At 39.4% G+C, this 17,968-nt stretch overlaps 1 protein-coding gene across 1 annotated transcript in view; it reads left to right on the forward strand.

Moving 5' to 3' along the window:
* kdrl (kinase insert domain receptor like) overlaps positions 1-9,499 on the forward strand; it is a 51,690-nt gene extending 42,191 nt beyond the window's left edge. Inside the window, exons 26-30 of the mRNA XM_014005240.1 lie at positions 725-830; positions 1,213-1,337; positions 3,956-4,034; positions 4,629-4,729; positions 7,825-9,499. Coding sequence (XP_013860694.1) covers positions 725-830; positions 1,213-1,337; positions 3,956-4,034; positions 4,629-4,729; positions 7,825-8,008 — 595 coding nt within the window. The 3' untranslated portion in view covers positions 8,009-9,499. The remainder of the gene's footprint in view (positions 1-724; positions 831-1,212; positions 1,338-3,955; positions 4,035-4,628; positions 4,730-7,824) is intronic.
* The last annotated feature ends 8,469 nt before the right edge of the window (positions 9,500-17,968 follow it).

Raw genomic sequence — 17,968 nt, forward strand, 5'->3', positions numbered from 1 at the left:
GACCCCCACTCAAACACGCCACCCTCTCTGTGACCCGCGACATGTGGAGCTGTGCTATTTATTCTCATTACGCAAAAGGCAGGAAGTGTGGTTAAAGTTGTGCAATCATACAATGTGTCCACTTCCTGCGTGGTGGTGCGCGTAAGAAAAGCGGGGGATCCTGCTCGGCTGGAAGGAAAACCACCTGGATAATCAGGCTCCACATTCATCAAGGTGTGAGCCGCAGCTGCTCGGCCCTCTTCAAACCGGCTCGGACTGCACACAGATGGTGGAAGTGGAGTCTTCAGACCTGGCTGTGATGATACGAGGCAGTCCCAGTGGCTGCATTAATGACTGTTACAGATGGATCACAATCAGCATCACGCTGTGAAGGTAATTGAAAAAGGCAGCGGCAGAGCTCTGTTTCTAATCTTCCACTAAATGAGGCGGGGGTCGCAGCGTTCACATAAAGGTCCAGCGTCCTCCCACATGCGCTAGAGATGCTGACAGCCTGTCACAAAGCTTACTGAGCGAGCTCGAGGAGCTGAGTCGGTCAGGATCGGTGCAGACGTGCAAACAGCTTGTGCAGAAATCTGAGCAGCTCTGGTTTATTAAAGATGAAAGGACCACCAGTCCTGTTGTCTTCTCTGTTCAGAGTGCATCACACAAACATCAACTCTGCTGACAGGAATGTTCGTTCTCCCTGCTGAAGGCTTTCATCGTGTGATTTATTCTCTGCTCACAGATATCAGACCATGCTGGACTGCTGGCAGGGCGAGCCGCAGCAACGACCCACTTTCACCGAGCTGGTGGAGCGTCTGGGAGACCTGCTTCAGGCCAGCGTGCAACAGGTACAGCAGGCAGAAACCTTCAAATATTATCTCACTTTAACATTCATCGCTGGTTGGATCGACACCATATTGTATGTCTTATAAAAAGAAACCACATTCCAGAACACACTGAACATGTGAGATATGGGATATTTTGCTAACAGACAAAAACAAATACACACATGCTACTGTAATGGCAGGAACTGAGCTGCAGTTATTAGATTTGTAAAACAGTGCTGTAAGAACTAAGAGCCAGAGACATACTGTAATTGATGCTGCATGTCAGAGCAGAATGTTTAGTCAGTTCACAAACTGTGAAGACAAAAGAACCCATCGTGACTCTCACCAACGTCTTTGCATGAGTTTGTTTGCATCAACCAATAAATCTGTTTTGTTTTTATAGGAGGGCAAACACTACATCCCCATCAACACAGCCCTGCTGGTGCAGGTGGGAGAGCCAACCACCGCTGTGGATACAAGGGAGACGAGCTCACGACCCGTTTCCCTCAGGGATTCAGGGGGCAACTGGTGAGATCATTGTCATTTCTGAAATCAGACACGACATCTACTAAATGTGTCCAATTTTCTCTTCTCACACCAACCGTTTATTAGAGAAGTTGCATTTCCTGCCAAAATGGTAGTGTGAATGCTTCTTGTATCTTAGCTGAAAACTGAAAAAAATTTAACTGAAAGGTAAAGTTTAATGCAAGTTCATTTGAAACACACAAAAGCATGAAAAGCTCAAATTAGCAGAAAGAAGCAGAAAGACAAAAAAGCAGAAATTAGCAGAATGGCTAAAATATCAGAAAAAAAACTGGTAAATTGGCATAATAAGAAGCTAAATGTAGCAGACACAAGTTAAAACTAGCCTGCACATGCTGAATGTGGTGTTAAACAAGCAAAATTAGCAGGAAAAAAGAATGAAAGTACAAAAAAAGTTGCAATTTGTTGTAAAATAGCTAAACTAGCCGAAATGTGCATCAAAATGGCTAAAATGTAGCTGAAAATGCTGAATTTAGCATAAAGAAGCAAAAGGAGCACATGATTGTGGAACTAAGAAGCTGAAATGTCCCCCAAAATGTGAATTTAGCTTTAAAACTCATTTTAGCAAATAACAACTAGTAGCTAAAGGTAGCTAAAACTGCAGTAAACAGCTGAAATAAGCAGAAAGAATCTGAGAGAAGCATAAAAGGCTCAAATTAGCAAAGAGAAGCTAAAAGCACAAAAATGTACAATCTAGCAGGCAAACAGCAGGAAGTTGTAAAGGAGTTTAGCAAGAAATATCAGAAAAAAACAAAGAAAGCTAAATATTTCACAAAGAAATTAAAAAGACCTGACCAAGAACAAAATGTGTAAAGTGCATTAAAGATTTTTAACCATTATTGAAGGGTTTTAAGGATGTTGAAAACAGCTCCATTGATTTTAATAACAAAAATATGGCCGAAAAGTGAAATAGCTAAAAAAAAAAAAAAAAAAAAAAAAGTATAAATAGCTGAAAAAACAAAAGTCAAAGCCTGAATGTCCTGGAGGAGCTGAATGTTTTGATGTTTGAATAGTAGAAAAAGCACAAAAATTGCGGAGCAAGGTTCTGAAAAACGTATGAAAGAAAAAAATTATCTTAATAGTGTGAATGCTTGTGAAGCATTCGCACTATTAATTCCATCATTCCTTAAAGGGGTTTATATCACCCATTGCCTTTCATGTCAGAATTTTAGAACTGAGATAAATTCATGAAAAAACTGAAAACAACATTATGCACAGTCTCAGGCAATATTACAATATCTTGTCAGCAGTTGGAGGATGTAGATGATTCTCAGCCATGCCAGAGTTTGGAGGCACGTTTGTGGCATCTGCAAATTTGTACAGTGATCAATGAAATATTTTGCTAACAGACAAAAAGAGTAGACTTGAACAATTACTGGCATGTTTTTAAGTAAAGACGTTGCATTCAGGTAAATGCTCAGGCTCTATGATTTGATTTGATTTTGATTTGATTTATGATTTATTCCAGACATGTMAAATTCATTACATAAAGCATAGTCTGAATCTATATATCTCAATATACCCTTGCACACATCTACACATTTTTAGACAACCAAAACCTCTTATAGCCTCTTGCAAAATAAATTTTTAAAAATGAAACCACTTAGACTAATTATACGCAAATAACCTTGTCAACTTCTAGCTTTTCAGCTGTAAAAATTATAGTTAACCGTGGCAACCACTGAGTCATAAAGTTAAATAGTTGGAGTTGTCAACCTAATCAAAACTTTCTGAAAGTATCATTGAAAAACAACCTCTGGTTCATGTGATATTTTGCTAACAAACAAGCAGAGTGGACTTTTTAACATTTCTGTTTAAATCCGTCATGAGCTCAAAATTTGTTTCTCTTTTTTCCTTTACGATCAAATTCCAGTCGTAGCTTTGCAGAGAGCTGCTGCACTGGCTGGACACTTGTGGTTTTGTTGGCTCGCATCTGCTGCAGCTCCTCTGTGAACCTACAAGGACACTGAAAATAAATAAATCACCTTGCCTCACACACACACACACACACACACACGCACACACGCACACGCACAAATCGTCCAGCTGATGTAAACAAACAGATAAGACTTTTTCCATTCTGTACTAAGAAAAAATTTATCCAAAACATTATTGTTCCTGTGCAGCTCTGACTGAATCCAACAGGAGAATGTTTGGGTCTGACTCGAGGACAATGAGGACTGGACCGGGCCTCGATAAGAAACAGTCACACACGCACCGCAGCTCCTGGGCTTTTAGCTCCTGTCAAGAATTTTCCCCCCAGAAAACTCGGAGCCGGTGTCAAGATTTAAGCCCGCTTAAAATAATATTTGTGGAGCTCTTTGGTTTTCGCAGGTCCTCCAAGCGTGTTTATTGAGGAGGTGTTGAAAAGCATCAGTTATCCCTAAAGTTAAACTTGAGCTTCTGTTTTAGAGTCAAAGTGTTGAAAAGGCAAAGTAAACAGCGTGTGTTCAAACTACGGTGTCATTAAGGCGGCAAAGTGTTGATTTAAGTGATTAGGTTCCTGCAGTTTTGTTGCTCAACTTGACTTTAATATAATTCAAAGATTCTGCAAACTATTCTCAGAAACTGAAGTGTTTTTTTTTTTCTCTTTTTCCTTCCAGGAATGTCAAGATCCATCCTGCTAGCGTTAAAACCTTTGACGAGATCACCATGGAGGCCGGGACAAATAAAAACCATGAGGTGAGTTAATCTTCCTCGAGCTGAAGCAGAAACAGATGAGACGTTTCACAGCTCAGAAGTGACAGTTCAGATCTTTTGAAGTGGGCTTCTGCAAAAGGAGATCATGAACAATCAATATCTTACCTGCTGCAGATGACTCTTCAAAAGAGTTTAGTTTGGAAAAATAGAGTTTAAGTCTGAGCAGACTGATGAGTCCAGGTGAAGCTCAGACTAAAGTGGATTTCTGCTGTCATAATACAGTTCAGTCTGTTTTTTTTAAATAAATTTAAACAAAAAATATATTTTTGCATTAAATGACAAAAATATGACATTTCCCTGAGAGGTGCTATTTGGGCGTTAAAAAAAATTCATTTGTTTTTTTAACGATTTTCATGTCATTGAAATAAGTACATTTAATATCTATTTTTATATTTTAATTGCTTTCACTTCTATTTTCTACTGTACAGTGCCCTGAGACAACGTATGTTGTGACTTGGCGCTGTATAAATAAACTTGAACTATTCACATTTATTAATTTGCCTGTGATTCAACCCATGCAACAACAGAAACAGAGTGAAACCTTCTGAATTGTTTATGTATTTGTGTGATCCTCAGGGTCAGTCAGACAGCGGGATGGGCCTTTCCTCTGACAACATGAAGACTCTGATGTGCTTCGAATCCTTGGCAGGGCGACCTCTGAGCATCATGGCGCTGGCGTACGTACACGGCACCACAACCTTTAAAAAAAACACAAACACTCTGAATAAGACACTGCAAACGTACCTGAGTGGACACCCACCTGCTGTGCTGGAGTGCAGACAAAAACAAAATTTCTTTAACCCTAAAAAGCAATCAGCTGCTGGTGGTTTTCTCTTCTGTCTGAGGCACAAAGAGGAAGTGGGGAGGGGAAAACAGCGCAACGTGACGAGCTTCAGAGCTGAAAACAAAAGCAAGGCGAACTTTGGCTTTTATTTAGGAGAAAACTAAAACACTGTTTTCACTGAGAGCATCCTGAATAGCAATAAATAAATAAATGAAATAAACTCAAAAGAATGACGTCAAACGTTCCTGGGAATTCTTTACGACTTTAAGATGTGGATACTGACAACGCATAAAGCAGTTGGAAAAGAAGGGACAAAAATGTGAGACAGTTTATGTTCTTAATTTAGAGGTTTTTCTATGAAAATGTCCAAACTGATGTAGATATCTATAAATCTTCTGGTTGTGATCGTTTCTGTCTGTGTTTGAAGGGTTTAATGTTTACAGCAGCTCAGAGGCAGGGTCAATGCAAACAGTCAAACGCCTGAACTGAGTAATTACTCAAACCTACATTGTTATTCCCCTTTGGAATAATTTCAATACACTAAAACACTTCATTAAATAACCAGAATCTCAGTTCAGCTGCAAAGAAAAAAGTCTAAACTTATGAAAACATGACAATCTTCATAAATTATACGACCGTATAAAGAGCTGCTGGGGGGGAAATAAAATATGACATCATCCTTTAGCTCCTGCATCCTTACAGAGCCTGCTTGTCACATCAAGCTCGTGGTTTTTAGGAGGGTTTTTCTTAGTCGGATTACGGGCTTGACACACGCGGTGAAATCCAACACACGGGACACAATAGCGACAGCGGAGTTGCAAATTGGGTTGCTTGTCTCCAAGAAATTTGATAGGTTCTTGAGGATTTTATCGGTTAAATTGTGAAACTGAATGGTGTGCATTACTGCCACCCTAAGTAAAGGAATCGTATGTAATGGAAGCAATATTGTAGAATTTGATAGTTTATGAAAACAGAGGGATTTTGACATTTTCAAAGCAGTCTGTGATTTTCCTACATTATATTTATATTTTACATATGTATATGTATAAATATATATCCATATATATTTGAACAGTCAGTGTCTGTTGCCTCATCACAGAAGTTCCACAGGAAATAAATGGAGAGGGAACGATGTTGCCTCCCGTGTGTCGAGCCCATCAGACATAAGGAACTTTATCAAAATAAACCAAACTTTAATTTAACAAAACAAAAAGTTCTGATGGCAGCACAAATTACTAACGCAGAAGACCAGAGGCACTGAAGGGATGATAATCTTACCTGTAAACATGTTAGAAACAATTGACTTTCTAAACCTGAGATAAATGTTTATTTGACTTATTTTCAAAAGATTTTAGCCCTCTGGTTAAAAATCAGTTATTATAAAAAGCAATGTTTTAACATTTACTGTTTTTTTTACCATTACACTTTGTTTTGAATGTTTAGTTCACTTCACCTTGCTCCCTGGAATTAATTCATTTTAAACTGTGTGAAAAGAATTCGTTACGATGGGGAGTAAAAATCAGCTCAGGCATCTAGAGAATGATCTGTGTTTCGAGGGGAGCACTTTTCTCGCTAAGCAGCCACTCAATCACTGCCACCGTTTAAACTCAAGAGGGTCTACCAGGACCTCCCTGATGCCCCTCTTACCTCACTTTATCTGAAGCTATTTAAACAATCATGTTGGTGTTCTTTTCTTTTTATGTTTTTCTTAACCAAAACTTCAAATCCCATGATTTTTTTTTGCGCTAAAAATCATTCATTTCTTTTATCACAAAGAAGCCTGACTGCTTCTCTTGCCACTGAGTGTGTCTCCATTCTTTTGGCTCAGTCCCTTTGACCAGGTAGTTTATTAATCAGTAAAACATTCCAGTACAGCCGCTTGTCTTCTTCCTGCTGGGAACTGACCCTTCGCTCTCAGGGGAGAAACTCTGGAAACCCATGGCAACGTCTGAGACAATAAGACTCCGTTACTCATATTCTGGGAGTCAAACGAGGCAGAAAAGCTCTGGATGATTGATCGTATTTAAGGGCAAGCTTTAAAAGCAAGTATATTAGAGCAGGCTGTCCACAACTGTCCAGCATTTTGTGGCTTATTTCTAGAAAACAAAGCATGATTTGAAGCTTTCTGAATCTGTTTGTGTAATACTGAAGTCCTACTTTACAGAGTTAAGAGGAAAATAGTTTCTGTGTTTTATTTATTAAGATATATATGGTATGATCTATGATCTTCCTGCCACACCAGAAAAAAAATCACTTTAGGTACCACTTAACATAAAGGGTACCATTAAAAAATGACTAATAACTAAGTTAAATAACACTTAATTAATGATTAACAAACAGTTACAGAACATGTCATAAAAAGGGCAATACTGATGTATTTCTTGCCTAATTTTGACCTAACCTTTACCTGCTTCACAGTTTACCTGCATCATTTTAATATAAACATTTGTGCCTGCAGGCTTGTGCAAAAGTATGTTTTGTCACCTAAAGTAATTAAATCTAAAAAAGAATCAAGCAAAAATTTATATTTGCATGATTAAATTAAAGTTTGAAACTATCTTGCCAAATAGTGAGTATGCTTTAATGTAAGGTCTTGTTTATAGTGTTTTATCCTTTTTAATTAGGTTATTTAAAACAGTGAATTTAAAGTATTTTTAGTGGAATGTTTTATCTTATTTTTAATGATTTTTTTTTTTATTTAGGAATGAATTAGCAGCACGTTTGGTGGTTTGTCAGTTCTCCACATTTAATTTTTATGAACAAAAACAAAATTACTCGGGTGTTGAATTTTGAAGTTTAAGTGTGATCATTTATTGCTCTTTAGCCTATAAGTTGTCAGAAAGTTGTCAAACTATATAAACTACATTCTTCTAAGCAAAATGTATAACTTTTGAATAAAAGTTTGCAAATGCAGTCAAAGAAAACTTACTTTTTTTAGCTTTATTTTATTTTACTTTATTTTATTTTATTTTGCTTCTATGTTTTCAGGATGAAGACGGTGAGTAAGAGTAAGGAGTCGGAGCTGAATGACGCAGCCAAGGAGAAGTTCCCGCCCACGCTTACTCGTTTAGACCTCAGTCTGGACGACTCGGCTCTGGATGACAGCCTGGAGTGTCACAGCCCTCCGCCCGACTACAACTACGTGGTGCGCTACTCCACCCCTCCTGTGTAAGCCCCACCCCCCCGTCTCGGAGAAACAGAGTTTTCTCCTCCAAAGTACTCTGTAGCATCGTTTGAGAGGAAAACCTGAGACTCCCTCTTCAAGTACTAAAAGAAATGACTCAAATCCACTGCGTCCACCGTAAAGTCTACTGCGCCGCCAAAACCAAACTTGTGGACCGTCGATTCTGTTCCAGTTTTTAAACACTGCCGGTGCGTTTCACCTTCACTGTGATACAGCCAAAAACAGGCTCAGGTATTTCTCTGACATACTGTGAAACAAAAGATATTCATTCCAGCTTCAGCACCGATTCAAACAACTCGGGATGAGCATGAAGAGGAGTAAGGAAGGAAAGGGTTATTTTTTATAAAAAGAGTGATCAGAAAATCAAAAAGTCAAAACATTACTTTTGTGATTTTGTGAGAAAATAACTCCACAAACTCAGGTTGGTTCAGAGGGTGGAAAGGTTTTTAAAATCACATGTGAACGCAGGAAACAGGGTTCGGATTCACCACTACGCTCTTCCTTTGAATTTTGCCATCAAGAAATGTAATTTTCTTCATTTTGTTCGATTGGTTTGACCTAATGAGCAACTAAAATCAAATTTTTATATATTTCTGTGTACAGATACAGTTAGAGTAGGAGCAGTTTATAAAAGAAAGAGCTGCACAAATTAACTGTGTATTTACATATACTGATGACACTGCCATTTATTTGTCTGTTTTTTTACTCCTGTTTGAAAGTTAACCAAAGGGTTTTTCCCCCCAGTCTTATATCTTCATGTAAAATCCCAGACTGTTAATTTTGTCCGTGCTGCTGTATTCACTGTTAGTTCAAATGCAGAAATCTGAAATGTTGCTGTTCTAGCAAAACTTTCATTCCTGGATGAATTAGCATTCCTCTACCCTTACAACAACATGTCATATGTTTTTCAGCAGGTAATATCTCGATGTTGACACCTTTTTATTTGTGAAACAGTGAAAATCCTTCAGGAATGCTTGTTTTTAGCGCACACACCATGCAGGCAAACCGCAACAGTATTCTTTAATAAAAGTGAGCTCGTGTTTTTTTTCTTTTCAAATGTTTTGTTTTGTGTAAAATGAATATGCACTGATTCTATCTAACATTTTGTTTTACATATTTTATTGAGGCAGCGTTTGTGAGTCACGTTTTGCAAAGATTTCTGATTAATGTTTTTATTCGTATTTATCTTTTATCTATATATAGTAGGAAATTAACAGTATTTGTTGTGTTATGTCCTTTTTGACATAATTCTTGAATTTTGTCATAAACTCTGAGTTTCACATATTTAGGTGATAGATTTCAGCCTCTGCTGCCACCTTTTTTTATTCTGACGAGAAATGTGGATTTTATTTCATATTTTATGAAGCTCTGACTAAAAGTTTCTTCTTCAGAACAAATAAGGTTGATGCTTCCTGACACTGTTACCTGAGCGTATTGAAGTAAATAAATAAATAAAGATTTATATATTTATAAGTTTCATGAAGTTTTGATGGAGTTTTTTTTAAAAAAACAATATACCATTTCTCCTAGACACTACAATGGCGAAGTTGTAGCATTTCTGATTTTTAAAAAAATGATCAATTTAAAATGAACGTATTTAAACAAAATAAGATGTGTAGAAACATTTACCAAGATCAAAAGATGCCAGTGGCTCCATGTGGTCCCCATGGTCCCCATCACTGTGTCTGTCACTCCCTGACTCCCAAGTCAACGCAGGGCAAATAATGCATACTGAAAAGTAATTCTCAAACAAACAGTCACCATATAAAAACTATGATATGAACTTTGAAAACTTTGACATTCACACATTTGAATTTCTATGTGTCTACAGAAAATGGAGAAAAAACAAGCGTTTTCTGCTCCAAATCTTATTTTTTGTAGCTACTGCTGAAAATAAATGAGGCATTCATTCATTATATTTTGACAAAACGCAATTGTTGCAAAAGTAAAACCCTATCTATTTCTCCACAATCCGCTTTGGGACTTAATCCTTGATTTGATGTGATGTGTCACATACTATAAGTTTAGATCACAGATTTAGTTTAGTCCAGTCGGGGAGGCAACAAGTTTGGGAGAGAAACCCAGACTGTCCACTCTCCAGCTCCACCTGGAGTGTTTCCAAAAAAAAAAACACAATCCCTCCAGTGAGCTCTCTTTCTGCCCTGGGCCTGTTCCCACTGAGCAGAGAAACATTTAAAGGCTTGATGTCTGGGCCACCAAGGCAAGATGTGTCAAGGAACAAAGTTCAAATATTTGTTATTGTACCTAAATAGATATTTTGGTCATCTATATTTTACTGGAATAATTGTTTTTCAGACAAATTTTTATTTCTAATCCTTATGTTTATGGTTTTTGGTGAGTGGAGATGGGTAAAGAACTCGTGATTGGGGGCCTTGTAAGTGGGCCCATTGCTCTCTCCAAAAAGACACTGAGCTTTAATCAAAGCTTTACATCCCTCAGATGAAGGACATGAGGTTAGGATCCATAAAGGGGTCTTCAAGAATTATTTCATTTGACTGCTCAGAGCCAGGCAGTGGCCTAAGTAGTACAAGCATCACACAGACCAGTGTCCTGGAGTCCCATCACCATTTTGTAGCAGCCGAGCATGTTGTGCCCAGTGAGGAATCCAACCAGTGTGCTTAAAGTTTTCCTTGTCAGAGGGATGAGAGCTTTCAACTCATTTCAGCAGCTTGTATCTGAGATCTTGTTCTTTCAGTCACAATCTAAACCTCATGACCACAGATGAGGGTTGGAACATAAATAGACAAAGAGCTTTGTTTTTAGACTCGATTCTTCTTTGACTGACTGAAGCAATGCCTTCATAAGGCCCAGATGCACTGATCCATCTCTTGCTTCAACCAACCATTACCAGTGAACAACACACAGATACTTCAGTGGTTAGCGCCGACACCTCACACCAAGAAGGTCCTGGGTTCAATCCCTGGGTCTTTCTGTGTGGAGTTTGCATGTTCTCCTCGTGTTTGCGTGGATTTTCTCCGGGTACTCTGGTTTCTCCACCTCCAAAAACATCTACAATAGGTTGCCTTCAGGCCCAGGCCTCCTTTTAAAAAGAGATCTGTGATCTCAGTAGGACATGCCTGGTTAAATAATGGTAAAATGAAAAATAAACAAACTGAACTCATAAACAGAACAAACATGAAAATGAACAAAAGATTTCTGTACAACAATTATCTCATTAATCACCTCCATGACTCCTCATTTTTATCTAAGGATCTCCTGCACAATGTATCTGTGTAATAGTATTTGTTACTTTTTCAGGACAGTTTTTTAAGACCAGTAGTCCTTGTGGAGACCAAAGACTTGTCCTAATATGAAAAACTTAAATTTTGTTTTGGGGATTAGGACTAAGGTGTGAATTGAGGTTAGGTCAGGTTTAGAGTAAGGGGTCAGGGTTAGGCTATTAAAAATGACTGGAAATGAATGAAAGTCATTCAATGAATGGTCCTAATAAAGATAGAAATACAAACTTGTGTGTGTGTCAGGAGAGCGTTCTTGAGCTTGTTGATTCATTAAATCAAATAGATCTGAGTTATTCCCGCTGCAGTTTGTTTAGATTTCAATGAAGCATCAGCGCTGGACCCTCAGACTGTGAAACCTTCACTTCCTCACCGTCACACGGTGTCGGCAGCCTGTCTGTTCTCTGGGACAATGTCTCTTCGAGCCGGAGAGGAAGGAACTCTTAATCATCCCCATCACGACTGGAGGGCGCCACACACGGGCCTTCCTATGGGGCCCCTGGTCACCGGTGCTGGGTGTGTCCACCGGGTCCACACACACACACAAGAACAGCTCATTTACTGTCTTCTATTTGTCCTCACAATTGTTACAGTAAAGGTAGCGCATTAAACTTGAACGCATGTCAACAACTTCCTGGACTATTTCAGGAATATAAGACGTAAACAAACAATGGAAGGACTCAGGAGGGGAGAGGCGCATTTAACTTCACAGTGTTTTTCCAGACCTGCACAGGGTTTGAGAATCCTCTCATGCAGAGCTAAAGCTTGACCAATAATATTTTCAGGCAAAGATGTCGTGCTCATCTGGTTCAGCATCAAGACTTTATTTTACCATGATAACGAATGAAACAGCTCACGTGACGTGAATCTGAATTTTCAGAGATTAACCAATTTAAGATGGTATTTTGCACAGCTTGCTTGTTTGAGTCTTATTCTTTAGCTTGTTTCTGTCTGCCTCTCTTAAGTTTGCAATCAGGGAGTGAGAAACACAGGCTTGTGGCTCCCATGGTGATGATAAAGAGCCACTGGAGGCAGCTTTTAAAGTACAGCACAAACAGCTTTTCTTGTTGTTTTCCTCATTTAAATATTGCACTTATAATCCTCTTAACCCCATATCTGACCTTCCTCTGACCACTTCCACTGCTTCTTCCCAAAGCAAACAGAGCTGCAAAAACACTCCATTAATCACCCAAAAAAAAGAGCCACTAATGAGTTCAGGGGAACATATGAAGTTATGACCATAATAACATCTGCGACACAGTTTGCGCCCCCATCATACTGAGGCTTCCATCAAACAGCACAATTATGCAAAGATTTAAGGAAAAGAAAAAAGAGGAAGAAAGAAAGAATAAAACACACCCCACACCACCACCCCGTTTGAATGTAAAAACACCCACACAATGGAATTCCCGGACCCCCGTGCATTGAGGATGAATGGGTCTACGCTACAGTCACTCCTCTCACCTACATGCAGAACAATGATCTGGATACATTCCCATTAAAACACCTAACTTTATCCCATCTTCAACAAGCAAAATACAAATGCGGAGCATGCCGAAGTTAAAAAAAAGTCACGTATTTATTCTTCAGGCAGGAACAGGAAAAAACAAGCAGCACATCAGCAGCATGGTCATATTTGCTGTCTTTATGGGAAGATTAGTGATGAAGGTGCTGCATTAAAAAAGCTGTTTTCAATATAGCAGTGATTCAATTTGATCACCAGCAGCGTCAATAAAGTTTTCTTTTGAAGCAGGGTTTGTGGAAAGCTCATCGTTATTTTACCTGTTATAGATTTAAAACAGCAATCCTCTCAGATTCGGCTGTGAGCTCATCAATCCCGTTATTTAAACTCTATTTCTTTTATCTTCGACCAGTCGAGAGGCTGGCTACACTTTTTAGTCTTGAATAAAGAGTAGGTTTCTGTTTCCTTTATAATCTTGTACTTTAAAAAAAAAAGTACCCGTTGTCCCCTTCCTACAGCGCTGCTATAGCCAGTATCACTCCACCCCCTGTTAACAATAGGTGTTAATTAGGTGTCAACAATAGCCATGTGATGTGAGTATCAGTCACATGGAGGCAGGGCTTAAAAGCCTGAATTTTGCCTGAAACTCTCAGACTGAAGGTCTCTTGGAGGAGAGATGAAACGTTTCATTAGAGAAGAACCCATCCAGAGGACCTATACAATTTTTTTTTCTTTTTGATTTTTTACCTGGATTACTGAGATGCATCAGGACTTGTACTTTTTTCATTTTATGCTTTTTATTTCCTGGCCTGAATAAAGCTATGTTCACTCTGCAGTTCTTAATGCTCCCCAGCAGACAGGTGTGGGCCAGATCTGGTGTCAAGCTGGTACTGCTGGCTGACTGCTGGGAAAGGTTGCCCTGTGTCACCAATTCTGTTCATAACTTTTATGGGCAGAATTTCTAGGTCCAGCCAAGGTGTTGAGGGGATCCTTTTTGGTGACCTCAGGATCATGTCTCTGCTTTTTGCAGATGATGTGGTCCTATTGCCTTCATCAGATCTTGATCTCCAGCTCTCACTAGAGCAGTTCGCAGCCGAGTGTGAAGCAGCCAGGATGAGGATCTGTGCCTCCAAATCCGAGACCATGGTCTTGAGCCGGAAAACGGTACGGTGCCTTCTCCGGGTCGAGGAGGAAGTCATGCCCCAAGTGGAGGAGTTTAAGTATCTTGGGGTCTTGTTCACGAATAAGAGAAGAATGGAGTGGGAGGTCGACAGGCGGATTGATGCTGCATCTGCAGTGATGCGGGTGTTGTACCGGTCTGTCATGGTGAAGCGAGAGCTGAGGCAGAAGGCGAAGCTCTCAATTTACCAGTCGGCAGTGGTGGGCAGCACTAATCTAAAAATTAGTTCCACTAGCCCTAAAACACTAACTCAAATATTTAGGTCCCCTAATTCTAAAGCACTAATTTTAATATTTAGGTCCCCTAATTCTAAAGCACTAACTCAAATATTTAGGTCCCCTAATTCTAAAGCACTAATGGACTGAAAGTTTTAGCAAAATCTAATTTTAAAGTACTAAAATAAATCAGTCAGCCCATGAACAGTCAACAGACAACGTGAGTCACATATTACCATGTTGCTCTCTTAAGACTTATCATTGACATTCCACAGCTGGATTTGGGTTCATATATTGTCAATACATTGTCACCTAGTGGATAAGAGACACACATATGAGCAAAATGTGTGACAGCTTTCACCCTCAGCTGTTAACATTAACGTTGATCAATAACATTTATAGACCTCAGTTAGTGCTTCTAAATTCAGCCTATAAATTTAGCAAGTGATAATCCACTAAAAAAATTTAAAATTAGCAAAAGCCCTAAAGCACTAATCAGGAAATTAGTTCCACTTTTAGTGCTTTATTGCTTTAGGGGAGCTGTGCCCACCACTGGCAGTCGGTCTACGTTCCTACCCTCATTTATGTTCACGAGCTTTGGGTGGTGACCGAAAGAATGAGATCGCGGATACAAGCAGCCGAAATGAGTTTCCTTCGCAGGGTGTCTGTGCTCTACCTTAGAGAAAGGGTGAGAAGCTCAGTAATCTGGGAGGACTCAGAGTAGAGCCGCTGCTCCTCCACATCAAGAGGAGCCAGTTGAGGTGGCTCTGGTTAGGATGCCTCCTGGACTCCTCCCTGGTGAGGTGTTCTGGGCATGTCCCACTGGGAGGAGACCCAGAGGAAGACCCAGGACACCCTGGAGGAACTATGTTTCTCAGCTGGCCTGGGAACGCCTTGGGATTCCCCTGGATGAGCTGGCCCAAGTGGCTGGGGAGAGGGTAGTCTGGGTCTCTCTGCTTAGGCTGCTGGCCCCGAAACCCAACCCCGGATAAGCGGCAGAAAATGGACGGACGGACAGATGGACGGATGGTTGTTCTTCATCATTCCACAGTTTGAACACTTTATGGCCCTAAAGCGACCCACATGCCCAGAAGAAGACATCCGCCACATCAGCTTCCAGTGGTCCTTGACCTTGAGGACCCCTATCCTGCATGTTTCAGCTTCTGTTGTTCAGCAGGTCTTCAATTTTTGCCAACACATTCTCACTCCCGAGTTGTGACGACTCGGGAGTGAGAATGTGTTGGAGAATGGGTTGTTTCTGCAGAAGCCTGTTAGTCACTCATTCATTCAAATCAGGTAGATCAAAGCAGGATATTTTGTCAATACTTTAAATAAACATGGGAGCAAAAGTTCACTTTTTTTGTTGGAAAAATATTAAAAAAGAACAAAAAACAAAATGCTTTCTTGCTATGTTGCTGCGTCAGTAAAACCAACAATAAAACTGTTTGGGTCTCCTTTCGTGGCAGATTTATGACAACTCGAGCCACATAATTTAAGTGAAATTAGACGTAACATGGATGAAAGGGACACAAAGCAACCAGCCACTGCTGTGCAATGACAAACTGCTGGAGGCTGCAAACATGAAGGCTTTGGTGTCGAAGGGGCCACCGAGCAGCCGGGTGGCCAACAGAAGCAGCAGAGAGGCCCAGGGACCGGGTGGTGGGAAGGACAGACAGGCAACAGAACAAGCCCATCGTGTTCACATTTATTATGGCTCTATGGTCGCAGCAGCTTTTTTTTCCCAGGCCCTGCTGGTACAGGAACACTCTTCTTACCTCCTGCTGAGGAGGTAAACAATGGAAAGAGGCTCGGAATTGGAAACTAGTTGAGGTTTGGTTTCAGAGACTTGTGGGCTCTCGCTGAACCAGAGAGAAGCAGGATATGATCCCAAGATGTCTTATCTGATTTAAAGTATTTTCTAATCACAACCAGGAAGCAGAGAAGCAGAAAAAGAGGCAACTCTTTATGAATGAAGCCATTTTTATGCTTTTCTCTTTTTGATTTTTGATTACAAAACTGGCAAACACGTAGAAGCTTTCTTTATAAAAAAACAACAGGACTTTGGTAAAAACTTGAACTAAACCCACATATTTATTCCTCTTAACATAAACAGCACATTCAGGACAATAATCTCTGCAGATCCTTATAAAACGCTTCACCAACAGTTTGTGACTCAACACTTCTAAATAGAAAAATCTGCAGATAATTTGTTTTTCATGGTCAAATAAATCAATGAGCAGCCAAAAACCACCAGGACACTGATTCTACAAAAAAAGAAAAGAAAAGAAAAGAAAAAGAAACATTCCCCACAGCTGCCCATGTTTTATTTAATCAACAACAGTTTATTTTAAGTTTACACTTTATTTAAATAAAGTATCAAGTCTCTTTGTGGCTCAAATTTCCCTATGTCTCTCTACGATATGAACCATTATGCCTCTAAATTACAGCCCTAAACTAATTTTGAGCATTCCTCAACGTTCACAGCCTTTTGTTGCTCTCGTCCCAGCTTTTTTGGATGTGGCAGGCATTAAATTCAAAGTGGGTGAATATTTGAAAAAAACAAAACAAAACAAAATAGTTTGTCCATTTGAGCATTAAATATCTTGCAACGGATTCAACTGAAAAAAGGTTGAAAATGATTTTCAAATCATTGTTGTCTGTTTTTATTTATGTTTCACACCACTTCATTAGAATCGGGGTTGTAGATGTGGTTGGATGAAGAGCAGTTTGTAATTAATTCTGTCGTTGACTGTGTTTGTGACGTCCTGCCAACAGATGTTTTACGTTACAGATGTTAAACTCTTCCCTGATGCCTCTGTTTGTCAGCTGTGGAAGGTTTGAAAAAGCAGCAGGTGGTCTGTTTTCCAACGATGTGGTCACTTCAGTACAACCTGTGAACCTGCTTCACCTTTGACTGGATTGGCTCTACAACTTTCAGCTGAGTTCAGGGTGGGAAAAATGCTTTTCCTTGTAGGTTTGTTTTTTTGGGGGGGTTGTTTTGTTTTAATTTTCAGAAGTCCTGAAGGTGGTACAGTACTCTGTTTTACAGCCTGAGAGACTTTATGATTAGGTGGAGAGAGCCCAACAGCACTCTGGAAAAAGAATTAAGCAAAATATAAGTTTCAGAAATGTCACAGTCTGTCAAACACATTGTTGAACGCTAAGTGGATGTTCTCATCGACTTAATGACTCCTGGAAATTAGTCACACAGAGAGGACAACAGGTTGTTGTTGTTGTCGCACAAATGACCCAACTTGACCCTTCAACACATCCTCTAAAGAACCCAGAACCACCTTCCCAAAAGGCTTGTTTTCTGTTGATCCAAACATCAGCAATTTTTTGACAAATATAAAAAAACACAAAAACAAACATTTAAGTCTGCATATTATTCCTGAATCTCTCTTTAAATCTAAGGATTAGTAATTGAGATCCTGATGAATCACAGGAAGTTGTTTCATAATTAAAATATGAAGGAAATTAAATAACATAACAAAAATGTAAAGTGAACAAATGAGCAGAATCTGTTTTTAGTGACACAAAGACTCTATTCTGTTTTGTCACCAAATAAAGAGTGACAAAAAAAGAAAAGAAAAGAAAAGAAATGAAAAGAAAAGAAAAGAAAAGAAAAGAAAAGAAGAGAAAAGAAAAAAACAGAAAAGAAAGCCCAACTAGGACAACTTATTAAATAACAGCACCATCTAGTGGACATGTTTGTGCACAAACACGTTGGCTCAGAAAATAAGTTGAAATGAAAAAGGTTTCAGAATTTTGTTTTGTTTTAGCCCCCCCCCCTCCACACACACACACACACACACACACACACACACACACACA

The sequence above is a fragment of the Austrofundulus limnaeus genome, unplaced genomic scaffold, assembly GCF_001266775.1.
Source record: "Austrofundulus limnaeus strain Quisiro unplaced genomic scaffold, Austrofundulus_limnaeus-1.0 Scaffold1, whole genome shotgun sequence".
Lineage (NCBI taxonomy): Eukaryota > Metazoa > Chordata > Actinopteri > Cyprinodontiformes > Rivulidae > Austrofundulus > Austrofundulus limnaeus.